Raw genomic sequence first — 20,587 nt, 5'->3', positions numbered from 1 at the left:
GACCTGGAAGAAGCTCCTGCCTCCTGGTTTCAGATCAGTTCAGCTCTGGCCGTTTTGGCTACTTGGGAGTGAAATAGTGGACAGAGGACTTTTCTCTCTGTCTCTCCTTCTCTCTGTACATCTAACTCTCCAAAATAAAATAAAATAAAATAAAGTAAATCTTTAAAAAGAAAAGCAATACCTGGAGTGAATAGCTAAAAGTAAAGGATTTTGAGTAGTTTCAACAGAAAGAAATAATAAATGTTTGAGGAGCTAGATTTGCCTACCTTCATTTGAATGTCATAAAAGTGGTTTTAATAGTTCATAGAAATTGGAATTAAAAGGTAAGTTTCTTTTAGTATTTTTTTCATAATATTTTCCATGAACGTTTTAAGACCCCTTGTATACATTGTGTATGTACATGTATCGAAACATCACATCATAGGCCATCAATAGGTGTGGTTTTCAAGTGTGAGTTGCAAAACAAATAATAAGAGAGACCACATGGTCACTATAGTGTAGAGAGGCCAGACCATTATAGCAGAAATGATGTAAGGAAAGGTTACTAATTCAGTGTCTGAGTGTCAGTCTGTGAGAGGTCAGTGAATGACTGTGGAAGGTCCTACCCATCCAGAGCACCTTGCTGGGATGTGAAGATGTGAGGTGAACTCAGGACCCAGAATCAGGGTTCTCTGTGGGCTGTATGTACCACCTGACCTCCTCAGGAATGCATGTATTCACACTTTCAATGCTATGTGTGATTTTTGAGTTTTTCTGTAACAAGGAGAATTTATTTGTTTTTTGTTTTGTTTTGTTTTTCCTTAATTACCATTTGGTCTCTCAAGTTTCCTTTCTGCTGGTCTCAGTGTACGTAAGAATTTTACTTGATAATCTGCTTATTCACTGAGGTGTGGGAAGGACTTGGCTCCATTGACCTTCTCTGGGCACAGATAGGTTCCTGCAGATATTCTTGATTGATTGGCAGGCTTGAAAGTGATACTTGCCTAATTTTTTAGGGCCAGTAACTAAAATTTTAGACATATTGTTAATTTTGTTTGTGTCAAAGTGATTGGCCGCTGCTTCTGGCTTGAGTATACTCACAAGTGCCTTAAACCACTATATTTGCTTTCCACTGCTTTTCCTTCATGCAAAGCAGGCGTTTTCCAGCCTTTTTGTCATTAATACAGGTCAGTGGCAAATGACACCATCGCTAGATGTGGTTCTGTGTGGCCAGCTTCTTTTCATTTTTTAAAAAAATAAACATTTATTTATTTAATTGAAAGAGTTACACAGAGAGGGAAAACACACACACACAGTGATTCATTCCTCAAATGGCTGAATGGCTGAGGAAAACTGACGAGGGAAGAGTCTGGAACTCTGATCTCCCACTGGGTGAGTGGGATCCAAGTCCTTGAGCCTGTACTTGCACCTGGCTGCTTTCCCGGGTGCATTAGCAGGGAGCTTCCTCAGAAGTCTGCATCTCGTTCTAGGAAGGCTCTTCCAAACCATGTCAGCTATGCTCAGAATTGAGATTGTGAAAAACATTTGAATGAATAAATGAGAAGTCTGTCCCTGCTGGTGGGAGAGACGATCCTGATGGTTGTTGCTGAAGTGCTATTACAATTATCAGTGTAGTATGGCCTCTCTGCCACTGAAGTGACTCTGTCATCTTTACCTGACAGGTGGGCCTCCTGGGAAGAACTGGCGCAGGGAAGAGTACTTTATTATCAGCCTTTTTGAGATTGCTGAACACTGAAGGAGAAATCCAGATTGATGGTGTGTCTTGGGATTCAATAAGTCTGCAAGAGTGGAGGAAAGCCTTTGGAGTGATCCCACAGGTGAGTGAAGAGACTGAGTCAGGAACAAAAATCCTCAGGATTGTATTACATTCTAATCATTATTTGACACTTGCACTTAAGAAATTCACATTATTCTGTCAAGTAGATTCTTTAAGCATTGCTGCTCTTTTGTGTGTGGGTCATGTAGTTCATAGAGAGAAAAGCATATCTCTAATTGAAAGTTTTCAAAATGCTCTGTGAAGCATAGAGTTGTTGAAGTGTTTGTTATTTTTGATCACATTTCTCAGAAGACATCATGTGCCATGAGAACCCAGAGTTTTTGCTTGTATCAGCAATTTTCCCCGCTGCTTCAGTGGTCTGAGCTTCTAGTTAGTAATCACAGTAGGTTGAGAATTGCTGTAACAAAACGTGAAAGATGCTCCGAAAACAGCAAACACCAGCACACTCCAGGTAATGGACCTGAAAATAGATAGTGTCATGGCTGTGTTTTTATTTTGTTCTTTGGATAGCAAGAACTGTCTCGGATTAATCTGTAGTTTTGTTTTGTTTTGTTTTGTTTTGTTTTGTTTAATGTCATTGTGATTTGAGTCACAAAGTAACCCTAGGCTCCCTGGCTCAGTATCATTGTCTTTTTGTGCAAGAGAAATAGCCACCATTTCTATTTAAAGTGATCCAAGTGGAAACCAAGAGATGGCTTAATGTAGGCCTGAATCTGAAAGGCATTTGCTGTGTTTCTGTCAGTGTTTGCTCCCATCTCCATGGCTAGTCTCACGATTTTCATGACCATTTTCATCCCTTCGCACTAATAAGCCCTGAACTCATTGTCCTACCATGGTTCTAACAGTTCTGTACTTTTAACTCAAAATTAAAATGCCAGGAGCATGTCTTGGCAGACTGACTACAAATCCAGACAGAGGAAAAAAAACCAACTTTTCATTTCTTGCTAGTTTATCTTGGGGGAGACGTTTGTTCCTTTCAACTAATGAGGCACTAAATATTGTAACTGTCTGACTGGTGCTTTGAATTTGCTTGTCTAGACATTACAAATGTTGCCAGAAGGTCAGTCCTGGTTGGAGTTTTGTAAACAGTACTGCTTCTTTCAGAAAGAAAAAGGGGATTGTCATCTAGTGCAAGATCAAGAAATCCGTGAAAATACAAGTATCCCAAGGTGATAGTATGAAGCAAGATAAAAATGTTGAAGAAACTGAAAGACAAGTGACTGTCATAGAGGTGCTGTTCTTCAGTTTGGAATGAATTCTTATCGCAGGGAAGCTTGTGCTTGCTTTTTTCTTCTTTTGTTCTGTTTTTGCTTGTTTGTTTTCTGTTCTTGTTCAAACAACCAGCCCATTAGAATAAGAGAACTGGGAAAGTCAGTTTGTTTCACTAGGACTCCATTATTTTACCTGCATGTGGTGGAGAGATTTTTTTACTCCCTAAATATGCTAGATCCGAAGGAGAACTGAGTAGTTCAGAGCTATGAAAATCCTTCCTCTTGCCTTTCTGCCCAAGAAAATTTTCCAAATTTTGCTATATTTCATCTAACTCCCCCTTCCTCCCTCCCTTCCTTCCTTCCTTCCTTCCTTCCTTCCTTTCAACATTCAACAAGTAATAGTTATAATAGTTGTACATCATTATTGGTACAGTACATATGTCTGAATACATGCAGACAATGTAAATAGGTCAAGCATTTTAAGAATTAAGCAAATAATCCAGAAATCTATTGAGAGATTCCTTTACAGGTGCTGGTGGTGTTGTACATTTCTCTAAGATGCCTGTTTGAAAACAGAACCCGTCAATAGGACAAGGGTTCTACAAATAGAATATACTATTTCTTCTCCAGGGAAAATTTTTGAACATTTTGAGAATGCCCAGAGAGGAGGAGGGCAAAGAAAGAAAGAAAGAAAGAAAGAGAGGGAGGGAGGGAGGGAGAGAGGGAGGGAGGGAGGGAGGGAGGGAGGGAGGGAGGGAGGAAACTCACAGAGAACTGTTTTTTGGATTGCCTTCCCGATTTTCTTCCTCCTCCCATCTTGCACACCTTGCAAGGACATTGATCTAAAATGTGTGACACTGAGACATCAGAAGTTCCTGAGGAATCAGCAGATGCCAATAGTTTGGGCCAGTGCTGGCAAACGGCTTTCTGTGCGTCCCTGCTATAGCAAGAAATCTGTCTTGGAGAATGTACCCACTTGGTAGACAGGCTATGGTGTACATTTCAAGGTGGAATCTCCTTCGGTTTATTCAACTTTGACATGCGAGGTGTGTGGAAGTAAAGAGGAGACAATAAGGCTTTTTTTTAAAATAATAATTTGTTTATTTTTATTGGAATGCCAGAAATATAGAGAGGAGAAGAGACAGAGAGGAAGATCTTCTGTCCACTGGTTCACTCCCCAAGTAGCCGCAATGGTCGGAGATGAGCTGATCTGAAGCCAGAAGCCAGGAGCTAGGAGCCTCTTCCAGGTCTCCCACACAAAGCCATCCTCAACTGCTTTCTCAGGCCACAAGCAGGGAGCTGGATGGAAAGCAGGGTCCCTGGAACACAAACTGGCACCTATATGGGATCCTGGCATGTGCAATGCGAGCACTTTAGCTGCTAAGCAACCGTGCCAGGTCTGATAATGAGGCGCAAAATTAGAGTTCTACTGGCATAGGCGATGCAAATACCATTAGATCACCAGCCATAAGCCTTGGATGTATGGAAAGCATGAAATAATTGTTACTGTATTTTTAAGGCTTTGTTTACAGCTTTGAAAGGCCGCAAATTATTCCGAGGAAATGATTAGGCTTGTCCTGCAATGCAGGTTTATGGTAATACCATCCCTGCCCACACAACTCCCACCCTAGAGGTGGGGCATTCCTGCTATAGAAAGATAGGAGATAGGATCAAAACATGAGGCTGAAGCTCAGAGCATTGTAATTTAGGGGTCAGCAGTTCTCAGTGTAATAATAAAGTAGAGTTATGTAAGAGGTAGAGATAGCAGTTGGCCTTGATATGTCCAAGTGAGATCCAAGTGCAACCTATGAACGTCCAATAAAAAACTTGAAATGACACCGTTGTAAGTCAGAGGTCAAAGGAAAAAAATAAATGTAACCAAAATGTTGAATTCAGTAAAGCTATTCAGTGTGGCCCTTAGTAAAGCCGTGGCTTAGCCAAGGAATTCTATGAGTAATTATGACAAACTCTAGTCCTTGTTAACATTAGTATCTCCTGCTTTTTCTCACTGCTGTGCTTTTTTCCCCTTATTTCCTTGTAGTCTTCATTGCATACTGCCCACAGATTCAGCTTTTAAAAGCAATATTCAGATTTTCTGAATTTCAGTTTTTTGACCCATTCCAGTCCCAGATGGGAGTTTGTAAGTCTCTTCTGACACTTCTGGTATAGCTTAGATTCACATTAACAACTGTGCTTAATTTCTGCTTAGTATGGCAAATTTTGCAGACATTTAAGTTAAGGAAGCAAGATTTAAACTCAAAATCATCTTCAATTAAGGAAAATTTAATTTAAAAACCAAGAAGTATGAATTAAAACACTTTATTTTTTTCTTGTGTTTTTTTTTTTTAATGCATTGAACACAACTTCCTGATGGGAGCTCAGCTTACCGTGCTTTATGCTGAATCACCAAACATTTGAGTAATTTTTACTAAGGACTACAGTTCTACCAGTGTTGTTGTTATTTTTAATAAAGGCTAATTTATCCTTATCTGAAAGAAAGAAAAGAGAGAAGGAGAAGCAGAAAGTCTTCTATTCACCAATTCACTCCCCAGATGGCCAACACAACAATAGCTTAGCTGATCTGAAGCTGAGAGCCAGGCAGTTTTCTGGTCTCTAACATGGATGCAGGGGCCCAAGTCCCTTGGGCCATCCTCAACTGCTTTCCCAGGCCAGTAGCAGAGAGCTGGATTGGAAGTGGAGCAGCCAGAAAACAAACTGGTACCTATATCGGATGCTGCGGCTAGCTGCCAGAGGATTAGTTTGTTATGCCACCACATTGGCCCCAAAGTCTCAGGTTTTAATCTGTATAATCTTGGACCATCTGTGCTTCAGCGTCTTTGCCTGCAAAACAGGCATGATAGTAATAACTACTTGATTATGCTTTTGTTAGAGTTGAGTGAGTTATCTATATAAAATACTTACACTACTCTGTGACACATAGAAAGCACAATATATGTCACTGTAGTGAATTTTAGTATTATATGAGTTCCTTGAAGACAAGGGATCATTTCTCCTTCACATTTGTATTGCATTCACACAGAGTGACATGGAGGTAGTCCATAAAAGCCCCTCAAGTTGGTCGGTTTTCAAATAGCCGGACTGAGGCTAGCACAGTGGCATATTCGGTTAAGCTGGCCCTTGCAACACTGGCATCCCATATGGCAATGTTTTGAGAAATACTCTATTCATTTTCTCTAGGTGATGGCCATTATTGCAAAAACAGCTGTTGATTGTTATTATTATTATTTGAAATCTCCACTCCCAAATAAAAGACTCCCCGTGAAATTGTTAAATCTACCTTGGTAGTATTCTCTACCATAGCCTATACCTACAATGCCATGATATGCTTAACAGGCATAATGTTAAACTTGTAACTGTTACTAAAGGACTACACTATGGGGGGAAATGGAGAGGAGGGAAGTTGGGAGGGATGAATTTCTGTATCTACAAAACTGGACCATGGAAAATACAAATAACAATAGAAATTTTAAAAAGAGAGAAATACAGAGATACAGGGAAAGGGACACAGAGCAAAGCTCCTATTCACTGGTTCACTCCCGAAATGCTTGCAGACACTATGGCCAGGGAGCAGCTGGGGCTGAATTTAACTAGAAGCTGGGAACTCAGTCCAGATCTCTGATTTAGGCACCCAGTGACTTGAATCAGCAGCCACTGCCAGCCATGGTCTGTATTGGTGGGAAGCTGAGTCCAGAATCAAGCCAGGCACTACAGTATGAGCTCTAGACATCTTTGCTGCCCAATACCTGCTCCTAACACTTATTTTTAAGCATCACTTCATGCAACTTTACATTCTGGATTTGTTCATAGGCTATGGGATTTTATGCCATAGATTTAGTTGGTAATATGTTGCAGACATTGCCAAAAAAGGAAGCTTAACCATTGTGATAATTGCAAGCATTTGTACCAATTCCAGATCCAAACATGGTGAATGTAGTGCTGAGCCCTAAAAACAGGACAAAACAAAAACCAACACTAAGTGCTTAAGAATAAAAAGCCTTCTCTTTTACTTAATTGATACTATAATCAATCACAATAGAAGGCAATTTTTTTTTCCATTTCATTTGGCATTCAGTGCTAAGTACGTTGCTGGTTGTCCCGAAATACAGGTGCCTATGAGAATTCTGTGGGATCAGCTCATTCCACTGACCTGAGAAGACTTGAAGAAAGAAGATTGGTTACTTCCTGAACAATGTGCTCCTTTTTACTTGTATCTTGCTGTCAAGAATTGCTCTTTATATCATATGTGACATTAAATAAATATTAAATATTTGCACACCCTAAGTTTTCTGTTAGTGAACAGTTTCTTTAGAAGATATTGAATCATTGTGATGGATTGTTTGGATCTGGTTTTTTGTTACACAGTAGGTCTGATTGTGCCATGTTGGCCAAATCATGTGACTTCCTAGCCCCCCAAATTCCTGCAATGATTGGCACTGGTCCTGGGCTGGGTCAGGGCAAAAGCTGGTAGCTGTGAAGTCACTCATATGGCTGTCAGCTGTGTGACCACGTAAATCATCATCTGCCACCTCCTATGGCTTCCATTGGTGAGAAGTTGAAGTCTGGAGGTAGAGCTAGACCTTGAGCTTCCCATCCTGTGCCCCAGCAACTTGGCCAGAGGTCCGGGGCCATCTCAACCACTTTTCAGTGTACAGCTCAGCAGCATTGGCTGTTATTAAAATAAATAAACAGGAAGCCATGGATGGGAAACTGTTACTTTGAGTTCCTTCATCATAAACCAAAACCCAACTTAGTGTATAAGCAATCTGAAGTCTCACAGCGTTTACATCCTGTCCTTCGCAAAAAAAAAAAAAATCTAGAAACCTTTTTGAGTAAGTAACCAGCAAAAAAAGAGCCAAAATCGACTGGCAACCTTTGAACTTCAGGTGCTAAATAAACCCAATTGCTTAAATAATGAATACACTCAAGCTCTTAGAGCCACTTCTTTTTGAATTCTCTTTAGCTTATCAAAATTCCTCTTGTCTGATTCAAATGTTACTTCCATTTACTTAGAAATTTTGAGAAGGGTGCACAGCTCTGTTATGTCTTATGATTTTTTGAGTCATGTACTAATTGCTGTGTCCACTTCTATAAAGCAAAGCAAGTACCTTTTAACCTGATTTTTGATGTAGTCTGTGAAACAGCTGCAAAAGCTTCTAGTTGCCATCTCTGGAGAGTTCCTGAGATATAAGATATGATACCTGGGCCCAGGGGTGCTGGGGTCTCTCATATGCCCTTACCCTTGAATTTGGCTTTGGTGATGACACTGCTATTTAACCTGAGGCACACAGACACAGTAATCTGTGGCCAGCTGGCCACATATAGAACTTTACAGATCAGGTGAACACTCGGCGTTCATTCTCTGTCATCAAAGGCAAGCTGTAAAAGCTTACAGTAAGGTTGCAATAAGGTTGTTCTTTATTCATCTTCATATTTATTAATACATGCATGGAAAAGATAAAAGTATTATTCTAAACATTTACATCAGAAGTATTCTTTCGGTTTACCCATTTGTATAAGGAGAGAACTAAGAATTGTTTTGTCACCTCACTCAGATGAGTCTCAGTTGCCACCCTTTGGTAATATGCATGAAGTTAGCAAATATGTGATTCCCTCTTTTATACTGATTTCTGAGCAGAAGTGTGTCTTGATGAACCAGTGTGTTTGAGTAGGTGTCTGTGAGTTGAAGCAGTTCCAAAATTCCTTTGCAGGTGGATGGTTTGGTTAGTCGTTAGGATGCCTGCTTGTCATAAGAAGTGCCTGAGTTCAGGCTCTGCTCCTGGCTCCTGATTCCGACGGGCTGTCAATGCAGGCCCTGGGAGGCAGCAGCCATGGCTGAAGTCATTGGACTCCTGTCACACATGTGGGAAGACCTGGATCGAGTTTGCTACTCCCTGCTTTGGCCTTGGTGCAGCCTCCAGATGCTGACACAGCCATTTGGGGAAATGAGATATATGGGAGCTCTCTCATTTTTCCCCCATCTTTCTGCCTCTCAAATAACAAAGTGTATAAATTGTTAAAAATCTCCTAGGAAGTTAGATGTGTCAGATGGATATAAAGAAAATGCATTAGCAAAATATAAAGTGGACAAGTCAATTTTAGCTCATACGGTTATTTTTTTAAAGCTTTAAAATTGTGTACATATTTGCATATAACAAGGAGCATTACTCTAAATGCAAAAATTTAGCAAAATATGTATTCTCAGTCTCTTTATTCTAAAGATGCTTGGATTATAAAACTTCTTTTTAAGAGGTTTTTTTTTTTTAATTTTATTTTAAATTCATTAATTACATTGTATTATGTGACGCAGTTTCATAGGTACTGGGATTCTCCCCACCCCTCCCCAAACCTTCCCACCATGGTGGATTCCTCCACCTTGTTGCATAACCACAGTTCAAGTTCAGTTGAGGTTCCCCCATTGCAAGCATATACCAAACATAGAGTCCAGCATCTTATTGTCCAGTCAAGTTCAACGGCTTCTTAGGTATACCCTCTCTGGTCTGAAGACAGAGCCAGCAGAGTATCATCCCGATCAATTAAAAGCTCCAACATACCATCAGCAAAAATTTACATCATTATGGAATTAATTGAAATAGTAATGAGTAACCAATATGTTAAAAGTAAATGCGAGTTCCCAGCCACCTTCTGTGACCACCTCATTGACATTTCAATTTTAGTTTATACACAACCTATAACATTCAAAACATAACATGTTATACATAAGATCATATCATCTTAAATTAAGGCAAACGTGGTATTTAACCTTTTGGGATTGGCTCATTTTAAGAGGTTTATATGTCATTTTTTCCTTCTTAAAAATTATGTAAAGGAAACATGATAAAATGGTAAACTTTAAGGAAACTGTATTATAAGTACATGAGTGTTAAATATTTTTTAAACTTTCCTGTATGACTTATCCTTTTACAATAGGATGAGGAAAATGAAACGATTTTTAGCATATTTATGTTTTCTTTTTTCTTAATTGCTATAGAAAGTATTTATCTTTTCTGGAACATTCAGAAGAAACCTGGATCCCTATGAACAGTGGAGTGATCAAGAAATATGGAAAGTTGCAGAGGAGGTAAGAAAGCTACCTTAGATTACTTTGGAATAAATAGCTCATTCACAAGGGTGGTTATCATAGTTTAGAAATTTTATACACTTGTGTACATATATTTGCATAGGCATACATTTTTTAAAATGGAATACCAAATATTGTGTACTCAGAGTACCTAGTACTTTGGATTAGATCTATTCTTCTCCCCAAAGACAAGACTATCTTTTGGGCTCTGTCTTAATCCATTAGGGTTGGTGAAGCAAAGTATCACTAGATGGGAAGGCTTATCAACAATGAAAATTCATTTCTCACAGTTCCAGAGATTGGAAAGTCTGAGGTCATAAAGCCAGCAGATATAAATCCTAGTTCATACACAGTGCCTTCCTCCGTGTCTTTATACCAAGAGGAGGAGTGAGCTTTCATTCCTGAGGGCTGTCTCTGCCTAATCTAATTACCTTCGCAAGTGCCCATCCTCTAATACCATCACCCAAGGGTTAGGATTCAACATTTGGGAGAAGAGGACAGGCAGAAACATTATTTTATGTTCTCATAACATTCTGTCCCCAAATTTTGTGGCCTTTGCATGTGAAAAATATTTCCCTTTTATCCTAAGCAACGCAGAAAGTTTTAACTGGTTCCAATGTCAACTTAAACATCCAAGGTCCCAGCTAACTATCTATCTCAGATGGGTCAAGACTGTGAAGTATGATTCATTCTTACTCAAATTGATTCCTCTTTGTGAATTTGTGAAATCAAAAATGTTATGTTTCCTAAATAAAATATTGGCGGGCTCGGCAGCATGGCCTAGTGGCTAAGGTCCTTGCCTTGATCCCATATGGCCGCTGGTTCTAATCCCGGCAGCTCCACTTCCTCTCTGTCTCTTCTCCTCTCAGTATATCTGACTTTGTAATAAAAATAAAATAAATCTTTAAAAAAAAAAACAAAATAAAATATTGGGTCAGACCTATGATAAAGCTTCCCATTCTGAAAGGAGTAAGTAGGAAAGAAAGTAGACAGGTCCCAAGCAAGTCTACATCCTGATTGGGGCAGGACAGGAGGGGGAAGTCCCACATTTCAGACAGACCAAGTCAGAGGCCCTGACGATTTTTATGACTCACCCCTGCAGAGATCCTGTGCCTAATCCATAGTAATCTCCTTGCCAAATTTGGCCATACCCTTCATGTTCTCTCCTACATAGGGTTTCTCGTTTAAGATATAGATATGCTGAGAACTTTCCAAGTTCTTCTTCTCTTTGTATTAATCATTTTCTGTGTTTTATTGTCTTACATTTTACTGTGAGTAGCCCAGAGTTACTAGGGTGCTCTTTCAATATTTTGCTTAGATTTTTTCTTAGCCAAATATTCAGTTCCTTGATTAGAATTTATACCTTCTATACGACACTGAGGAATTAATCGAGTTCAGCCAAACTGTCACTTGAAACAAGAGTGGTTTTTCCTACATTGGCCAATGACATGTTCCTCATTTCTATTTGAGAACATAAGAGAATGCTCTTTAATGTCAATCATTCTACCACCATTCCATGAACGATCACTCAGACTTTCTGTAAGAAAATTGTAACTTTCTTTGTAGTGTTTCTTTCTTTCTGAGTCCTTAACAGGATTCACTTTAAGGGCCTATTCACAGCAAGTTAAGCTATTATTCAGTTTCAAAACCACTTCATACAATTTTAGATATCTGTTATAGTGATGCCCACTACCAGGACCAATTTATGTCCTAGCTCCTTTGTGATGCTGTGACAGAACAGCATATGCTAAGAAGTATATAAACCATAGACATTTATTTCTCAGTCTTCTGGAGGCTGGGAGTCCGAGATCAAAATGATAGATTTGGTGTCTGCTGAAGTCCTCACAGATGGATGTGTTTTCAGTGATCACCTCCCAAAGGCCTGATCTTCTGATACCATCACGTCAGAGGTTAGGATTTCAACATACGAAATTGGGGACAGACACAAACACTAAATCAATTGCTGCCCCCATGGAAGGTATCACTTTGGTATTCTTCCCTAACTGATTTCTACTGAGAGAAATGTGTACGTGGAGAGATCCAAACCCCAGCAGTGTACGGGGATTATTCCTGATACAAGGGATCATCTCTACATCGTTTCATCTGCTCCTTCCCTAAGAATTGAAACTCTCCCAGCCTCAGGAAAAGACTTTAGTCTGACAGGATCCTACCTTTCTGGAAGACATAGATTTGGCATAGAAAGATGGTGCTCATTCTGGAATGGCCTTCACTTGACTGTGGACTTCTCTGAAAGTCACCAGTCTGCATTAGTGGGATGTGACTGTGCTCATTAAGAGGCAAAATGGCACATCTCCTCGGTGAGGCATACACCATCTTTAAAGATATTAAGCTATCATGTAGGAAATATATGGAATAAAATGGAGTCCAGATTCTAAAAAAACACTTTATATTTATTCAAAATGTATTTTACTGTAACTGAAAATTTTGTGAAGAATCGTGGGTGGTGAAAGTACAGCTAGAATGAAATTTGTCTTTTTCTTAACAGAAAGCTTTTGCTATAAACATGATTTTTTGAAACATGGGCATTGTACTAAAGAGAAGTAGAAATCAAATTGTCCAATTTTGTTAAACTTCAACAAGGTTAGCATGTGGATGTTGGCAGAATAGGTTCACGAGAACTAAGAATGTTGAAATTCAAAGGTCTTGTTTGAGAATAACTTTATCCCACTGTTTCTTGCACTTTTGGTCTCCATAGCTCATTTTGTATTAATCCAAAATGTTCTTCCCATCCTTAGCTCCCTTCAGAGTGAATCTTGCCAGGAACTTTGAAATGTTTGTGAGTGTTAAACACTTACCTGTTGAGTGCCCAACCTTAACATGCCCCTTATAAAATGCACTTAGATTTAACCGTCTTCATTATCAACATTTCCTTATTACTCAACAAACACAGAGATTTTTAAAGAAAACATTAACTAAATTGCAAGTGACACATTTTAAGATCTTTGATGTGACTTCAGAGAATGAATTACAGGAACACAGTGTGATGGGAGAGAAACTTGGGAAGGAAGACATTAAGACTGTAAAATTTGTATGTATTGCCAAGTTACAATAAAATTCACAGCAAAGTAGGATCATAAAAATTATCTAAAATTTTAAAGCATGTGATTATGATTTTAAATACGACTATGATAGGGACATGTTTCCTGTTTAGCTTTTACTTCAATAATTCATATTTACATATTATGTATATCTTTTCTACTGTTCCCCTTTTTATTAGTTGGTACACATAAGCAACAATAATTATTATGTTCTAAGACTAATGTGGTATGTTTTGAGGAATAATGTGGTTTTATTGAGGGTACCTGCCAATAGTATAACAAACCAGTATGCCAAAGGAGTAGAAAAGGCATGTGAATATGTAGATTTTAAAGTTGCAGGGGCAGATTTTTAGTACTAAATGATTGACAGAATAAGTCATTCTGAAAGGACATTTCTGAGTATGTCAGACTCTCAACTAGACAGAAGCAAAGATCTGAAGTTGTAAACCAGAACTGTCAAAAACAAACGGGCATGTTTGTCAGCCTGCCTGGATCTCCCGTGACCAAGGTAAGCATTTGTCTTTAGAAGGAAAAGAGTCACGATATTCAAACAGCTAATGTCAGCCCAATAGCACTTGTTGTTCCTCCTGAAAAATTTCCCATTCTCCAAAATGGAAATAATAAGTACACATTGTGACCAGGCCAAGCCAAAAAATATTATATTTCTAGCTTAGTCTTGATCCCAGATTGCAGTGTGGACCCTTTTCCTTTCTGATCAGTCTGTAAAATCATGAAGGTTTGCACCTGGTTCCAACCTTAAAGGCTTGGAAGACTGGCTCCTTCCCTCCCTTTATGCTCTCAGTCTGTCTGTGCTGTTGTTTTGATGATTGGAGAATTTAAAGAAACTTGAAGCAAGGCTAATGGAAGAAAAGAGAGTTTCAGAGACCTCGAATGTAGATGAGCCAATCTGTTCATTCCCAGTGCAGGCCAGGTCCAAGCATCTTCTTCCAGAATCTATGCTTGGGAGACTCATCAACCCTTCACTCCTAGCTCCTATTCCTCATTAAGGCCCCATCTCACACATCCCTTCTTCTCCCAATGTGCCCATGGCTCCCAGGCTCTAACATATATCTCTTACCTACTCCTGTCCCCACCCCCTTTTTTTGCCTTTTTGCAAATGGCGAGGACATTGCCCTCCTAACTTTCCCATGTCCCCACTGAGTTGTAAGTACCTGTAAGTTAGGGGTCATGTAATATTTTCTGTGACATCTGTAGTGTTTAGAGTCACGTGGTGCATGTGGCCTATGTTCAACAAATATTGACTAATTAATGAGCAAAGCATCCTTCCACCACATAATATAAAATTGTGACAGCCTTCAGATGCACATAGAGTAGGTGTCACTCTCTGTGGTGGTAAGGAAAATGAGGAGCCTGCAGGAGTCTGAGGATCTTGGCGGGAAATACAGTGGCTCCAGACAATCCGCTGACAGCTGCCTCACAGCCTGGCTCACTGCAGGGAGCTACTGCAGCACTGTCCATCATCTTAAGTCCCAGGACTATTAATTTTAGGACGAAGGCCTATTTGGTAGCTGCTTGCTCTTTAGACTACTTATAACTAGTTTCTATCCTTACTGGTGGTTAAGCAAGTTATTTTAGAGAACAAGTTAAATAGCAGAGATGGTATCCTTTTAAGTTGAAAAATTGCCCTGGAAAATCTGAAGAATGGCAGAGTCTCAGAAGGAGTTGACAGCATCTATTTTTATAGCTGCCCACTGATAGACTATTTGATTAAACGACAATTCACCTTTTCATTTTCATTTTTTCTTAATGTGTGCTTCTTACAAGAGCAAACTCTTATTCCATGATAGCATTCCAGAGTGCAACAATAGCAAAAGTCAACAGCTTGTGTAGAATGACTAGTTTTCTTGTAGACTGCTAGACTTGGTTGAGATTCATGTTGTAAAGCAAAATTTCTCCTTTCTTAATGAACACTTTGAAGTATGCATACAGCTGTATCTCTCTGGTTACCTTTGATGGCCACTTTGGCAGTGCCCTAAGAAACAAGGCGCAAAAACAGGTGTGAACTAGGGGGTGACGTGTGGGAAACTACCCCTCAAGGGCCACGTGCTGAGAGGTGGGACTCCCAGGAACTGATGTGCCCAGGATTTTTATCTATTCATGTTTAATAACTAGGAATTAAAATTATTAGTTTTGGTAGATCTGAGTTAAAACTTGTATTGATTTTTCATCTGGTTGAAAAATAATTTGTGATTAAAATATAAATAAGATTACACTGATATGTGTATTTAAAGAATAAGGAGCTCCTAGAATCTAGTGGCCAAATACAAGTGAGTTCAGCTGAATGATAAATGACTGATACATGAATCAAACTTAAGGATGGATAAATGAGTCCTGGTTTTGGTTCTGCATTGTAGAGCATGATTTAAAAGATGTCTTTGAAAATCAATTCTTAAGTTAAAAATTTTCTGACACTGAGAGCATCATAAATGAAAGCATTTTCCAAGGCTGACATTGTACACAGGGTTGGCACAGGGGGTACAGAAACGAAGAGCAGGACTTACTGCCAAGAAACTCACTGACAGGAAGAAACTGTAAAGATATTGTCATGTCCAAGTGCCTGGATGCCCTCAGAATTGATCAAAGATATCCAGAAGGCACAAACCTGAGCATCTCAAGGAGCTTGGAGGACAATAGGATGCTTAGTGCTGGGAACGTGAGATGATGAGTCTTGATTCTGTATGCTGTTGATGGCATAAGAGACAGCTGAGATTTTATTCTACCCAGTAGATTTTGTAAACAGATTTATTTATTTGAAATGCAGAATTATATAGACAGAGGGAGATGCAGGGTAAGAACTCTACTATCTACTTGTTCACTCCCAAATGACCACAACAGCCAAGGCCAGGCCAGGCCAAAACCAGGAGCTTAGAACCACACTCAGGATTCCCACATGGGTGTGGAGGCCCCAGACTTGGACCATATTCTGCTCTTCCCCCAAGGACATTTGCAGAAAGCTGGATGAGAAGCAGAGCTGCTGGGATTTGAACTGGTACCCACATGGGATATCAGTATCACAGTGTCTTAAACCATGGCACCAGAATGCTGATCCCTGCTGTAGATTTTGCAGCTGAGAAATGATATAGTTAGACATGCGTTTCAGACAGACTGCTAGAGTGCTTGTATTGCGACTGGATGATTCTACCAGCTGATGACAGCCCAGAGTAGGGTCACTAGAATGGGATTGGTAAAGAGGAGAAGAATTTAAAAGTAATTGGAAGGATTCCATAACTGGAGATCAAGATTGAAAATCGTTAGATCGTTGGTGGTCACTGATAGCCTGGATATGACAGATCTCAGTGAAAAGTGCAGAGAAGAGTCTGGCACAATGGCTCAAGGTTAAATCCCTGCCTTGCGTGTGCTGGGATCCCATATGGACACCAGGTCGTGTCTTGGCTGCTCCATTTTCCATCCAGCTCCCTGCTTGTGACCCAGGAAAGCAGTACAGGGTGGCCCAAAGCCTTGGGGATCTGCACCCCAAAGACCTGGAAAGACCTGGAAGAGGCTCCTGGCTCCTGACTTTGGGTCAGCTCAGCTCTGGCCATTGTGGCCACCTGGGGAATGAACTAGCAGATGGAAGATCTGTCTCTCTGTATCTTCAGTATCTCCTTTTCCCCTCTCTAATAAAAATATAAATACGTTTTTTGAAGAAAGAGTGACTTCTAATTCCCAGCCTATGGATTAGAAGTTCTCAGGGCATTGTGTATTTGCTTGCATTTATAGTTTTGTTTTGTTTTGCACTGTATCCTCTAAAAGGGAATTAACAACCATCTACACCTGTTTTGGCAGGTCAAACAGGTTTTTGTCTTGAGTTCTTTATGAGGCTCATTCTAAATTGTCTAGTAAGGGGGTTGTTTTCTGTGTCCAGAGGGGAAAGTTTGTAGCAGATTACCAGACTGAAATAATAAAAACCGAGAACTTGAAGAAAGAATGGGACACATCTTCTAGCTCCCTGCCCAGTGTCCTTTCTTTACGTTCCTTTGTACCAAAATAGTTTTGTGTTTGCATTTTGGGGAATATACTAGAGTAATAATCCACTTTAGTGAGTATGCTTACATTCTCTTCTATCTCAGAAACCCTTTGCAAACTTTAATGAATTCTCATAAAATACCCTTCCTTTAATGAGAAACCAGTGCAGAAACATGGATTTGTAAAATACCAGTTTAAACCTGTTTTGCTGATGCTTCTCTGCTGTCTGTCATCTTCTATATGACAGAGATGAAAGGTAGCAGGAGGATGGAAGAGATCATGTTATACAGAGCAAACCTTCCATCTTTTATGCATCTTTCTCCCCTACCTATGTAAAATGTCATAATGGGGTGAATAATTATTTTATGTATATGTTACCTTTACCCAGTATGGATGTGTGTTGCAATTATTTATGTAGCCCATTATAATCACTGAATGTTGTAGGAACTAGATAACACATTCTTTGTTGCCTGTCAGGCTCTTGGTACATAGTAGATATTCACTAAATGTTTCCTGAGTTAGAAAGCACAGAGCTGAATAAGTCATGGACTGATCCTTTAAATATACTGTCGCTTAATCAGACTCAAATAGTAGGAGTTGAGGTAGGGGGTGGATATGAAATTTAAGCTTCCAGAACTCTCATGTTTATTTCTAGAGTGTGTCAACTTCTTAAGTGATTTGATCCCTGTAATATTTGACTTGTCCTCTCTAAGCACTTGCATTCCCTCTTTTCCTCTGCAGGTTGGACTCAGGTCTGTGATAGAACAGTTTCCTGGGAAGCTTGATTTCATTCTCTTGGATGGGGGCTATGTGCTCAGCCATGGCCACAAGCAGCTGGTGTGCTTGGCCAGGTCTGTTCTTAGCAAGGCCAAGATCTTGCTTCTTGATGAACCCAGTGCTCATCTGGATCCTATGTGAGTTTCAAAGATTCTGAATAATAACTTAATGGCATAGTTGAAGCAGGATTATTGAGACCTACTTCATATTGACACAAATGCTTATTTGGCTGTCATGTCTGCAAGTCAGGATCATCTGTAGATATGAACAACTAGCTACCCAGTGGAAAAGTCACTATTTGAACATAAATGCTCATTTCATTTCCTAAAAGCCCTGTGTACTCTTTAAGCGTGGTTTGGAATTTCATATAATTTCCTCCCCCTTTGTCAACACATGAGTAAAAGAATTACGCTGGCATGATCTGATTCTTAAGATTTTCCTCCCTGTATTCATACTGCCAGCACACTGCTAGCTCAAAATAAAGAACTGCTAGTGATTCTGTTTAAAAATGTACTTACTTGCAAAATTCTCTTCAAAGTATTTGGACTGTTGATGGATTTCAACAATCTACTCCATAGTTGGAAAACTGGTTATGGCTAACTCTGTAACAATATTTTATTTAAAATAGGTAAATAGAGATTATGGTTCTCAATTTAAAGAACTGTTGACAGACAACTGGCATGTTGTTAAGGAGAAAGGTAGGTTATTCATATTCTGTGAAGTTACAGGTGGTGTGTCTTTCTTCCCTAGAACGTACCAAATAATTCGGAGAACTCTAAAACAAGCGTTTGCTGACTGCACAGTGATCCTCTGTGAGCACAGGATAGAGGCCATGCTGGAATGCCAGCGATTTCTGGTGAGCCTCTTTACATTTACATAAGATCTTATTTCACTGTAATTCTTGACAGGAATTTCACATGTGATAGTTCCTGTACATTGCTGCTATGTGCAAATTTCTTCATTTAAATGAGCTCTGTAACAATTCAGCTGCACTCAAAGCAGCTTTTTGCTTCGGTGTGAGCTGTGAAGTGAGCTTGAGGTTCAGTAAACTAGTGACATATTGCTAAGTCAGGGTATAAATTTGATTTGCATTCTTCTTGAGACCTTTATTTGGAGATTGTCATAGCAGAAAGACCCTCGTATCTTGTAAACAGTCCTTCTTATTCTTTTAGGACAAACTCTCCCTTGAATGCAGTCCAGGACAGGTCTAATTATCTTTACAATCTGAGTTATGGCTCTAATCTTAGTATTGAGGGGCCCATTTCAATGTTCTAGTCATCATTTGTCTCGCAGGTTAGTGCTTTTCTCAACCATCTTCTGGTGTTTTCACACAAGAGAGAGACTCCTTCATGTGACGTTCCAAGTAGCTTCAGGTTTAGTCACAAGGAAGTTGAGAAGATGAAGGATTATCTTCTGGTGACCATTATGGGTGACCATCAGATCAAGAGCTGAGAGAGACGAGTTAGGGGGTAGGCTCACAGCTTCTGTGCCTTCCAGGGGCAAGTTCAGAAAGTGAGTGAAGTTCTCACTTTAGCTATGTCCTGATCAATGTGGAATTCCGAAGCTTCAGGCCCATGGCTGAAGAGATTCAACTCTTCGTGGTGCTGTAGGCTCACAGAGTTTAAGGGAGCTAACAGGGAATCATTCCTCTGTAATTACCCTCAGTGCTTTAAGGTTACCTGGAGAAATACACATGCAGTTTCTATACTAATTAAAAATTTTTCCAGCTACTAAGTAGACAATTACTGCCAATTTCACAGATGGTATATTTTCCATAACAATTATGTGAGATAAACCTGAGAGCTCTAAAAGCACAGTTTAGGATGCTATATTTTCTTTTGGCTTTTCTGTTCCTTGGTACCTGTGCCAGTTTCTGTCCCTGCTATGGTCTGACCTGCCTTCTCTGGGAGAGCTCACTAACAGCCCCTTCCCTAGGTCATAGAGGAGAACACCGTGCGGCAGTACGATTCCATCCAGAAGTTGCTGAGTGAGAAGAGCCTCTTCCGCCAGGCCATCAGCTCCTCCGACAGGGCAAAGCTCTTCCCCCACAGGAACTCAAGCAAGCACAAGTCCCGCCCACACATCATGGCTCTGAAGGAGGAGGCTGAAGAGGACGTCCAAGAAACAAGGCTCTAGAGAGCAGTACACATGTGTACGCAGGACCGCCCCTCATGGAGCTGGGAGTGAAACAGTTGCTTCTGCCTCAGGAAACAAGAATGAAGATTTAAAACAAAACCCTTTGGAGAAAAGAACTAAGGAAATTGTTATGATCTGAATAGATGACACTTCCTGGCCATGGGCAAATGAGGCAAAAGGTACTTCAAATCCTGGAAGATAAACCCCTTGGGTTTTGCAGGCCAAAATCTCTGAAAGCTTTTGTCCATCTGTAGAAGTTGGAAAGGCAGCTATACATGTCTGCCAAGTTAGATGTTCAGCTCACTGTGATACTGGTTAATCTGTGTTCTCGAAGATCTGAAATCATGCTACTTAGAGATGTGATTAAGGAAGGATAACTGGAAACCTTAGCAGTTCATACATTTATATCCCCCTCTCTCTCCTCTCTTGAAGATATTTAGAAACACAACTATCATCAAATGCACTACATGGTGATGTTTCTGTCAATCATTGATGGTGTATGACACGTGGCTTGTGGAATAATAATCTGCGATATTCACAC

The 20,587-nt window shown here is 39.8% G+C and overlaps 1 protein-coding gene across 1 annotated transcript in view; it reads left to right on the top strand.

The window, feature by feature from the left end:
* Nucleotides 1–20,344, top strand: part of CFTR (CF transmembrane conductance regulator) — a 148,954-nt gene extending 128,610 nt beyond the window's left edge. The window contains exons 23-27 of the mRNA XM_058681327.1: nucleotides 1,662–1,817; nucleotides 9,998–10,087; nucleotides 17,875–18,047; nucleotides 18,661–18,766; nucleotides 19,846–20,344. Of these exons, the coding sequence (XP_058537310.1) occupies nucleotides 1,662–1,817; nucleotides 9,998–10,087; nucleotides 17,875–18,047; nucleotides 18,661–18,766; nucleotides 19,846–20,046 (726 nt within the window). The 3' untranslated portion in view covers nucleotides 20,047–20,344. The remainder of the gene's footprint in view (nucleotides 1–1,661; nucleotides 1,818–9,997; nucleotides 10,088–17,874; nucleotides 18,048–18,660; nucleotides 18,767–19,845) is intronic.
* Nucleotides 20,345–20,587: the final 243 nt, after the last annotated feature.

This window comes from Ochotona princeps, chromosome 25 (genome assembly GCF_030435755.1).
Source record: "Ochotona princeps isolate mOchPri1 chromosome 25, mOchPri1.hap1, whole genome shotgun sequence".
In the NCBI taxonomy this organism is placed as follows: Eukaryota; Metazoa; Chordata; class Mammalia; order Lagomorpha; family Ochotonidae; genus Ochotona; species Ochotona princeps.
Note: the sequence above shows the minus strand (reverse complement) of the source record. Positions and strands in the feature narration are given on the sequence as shown.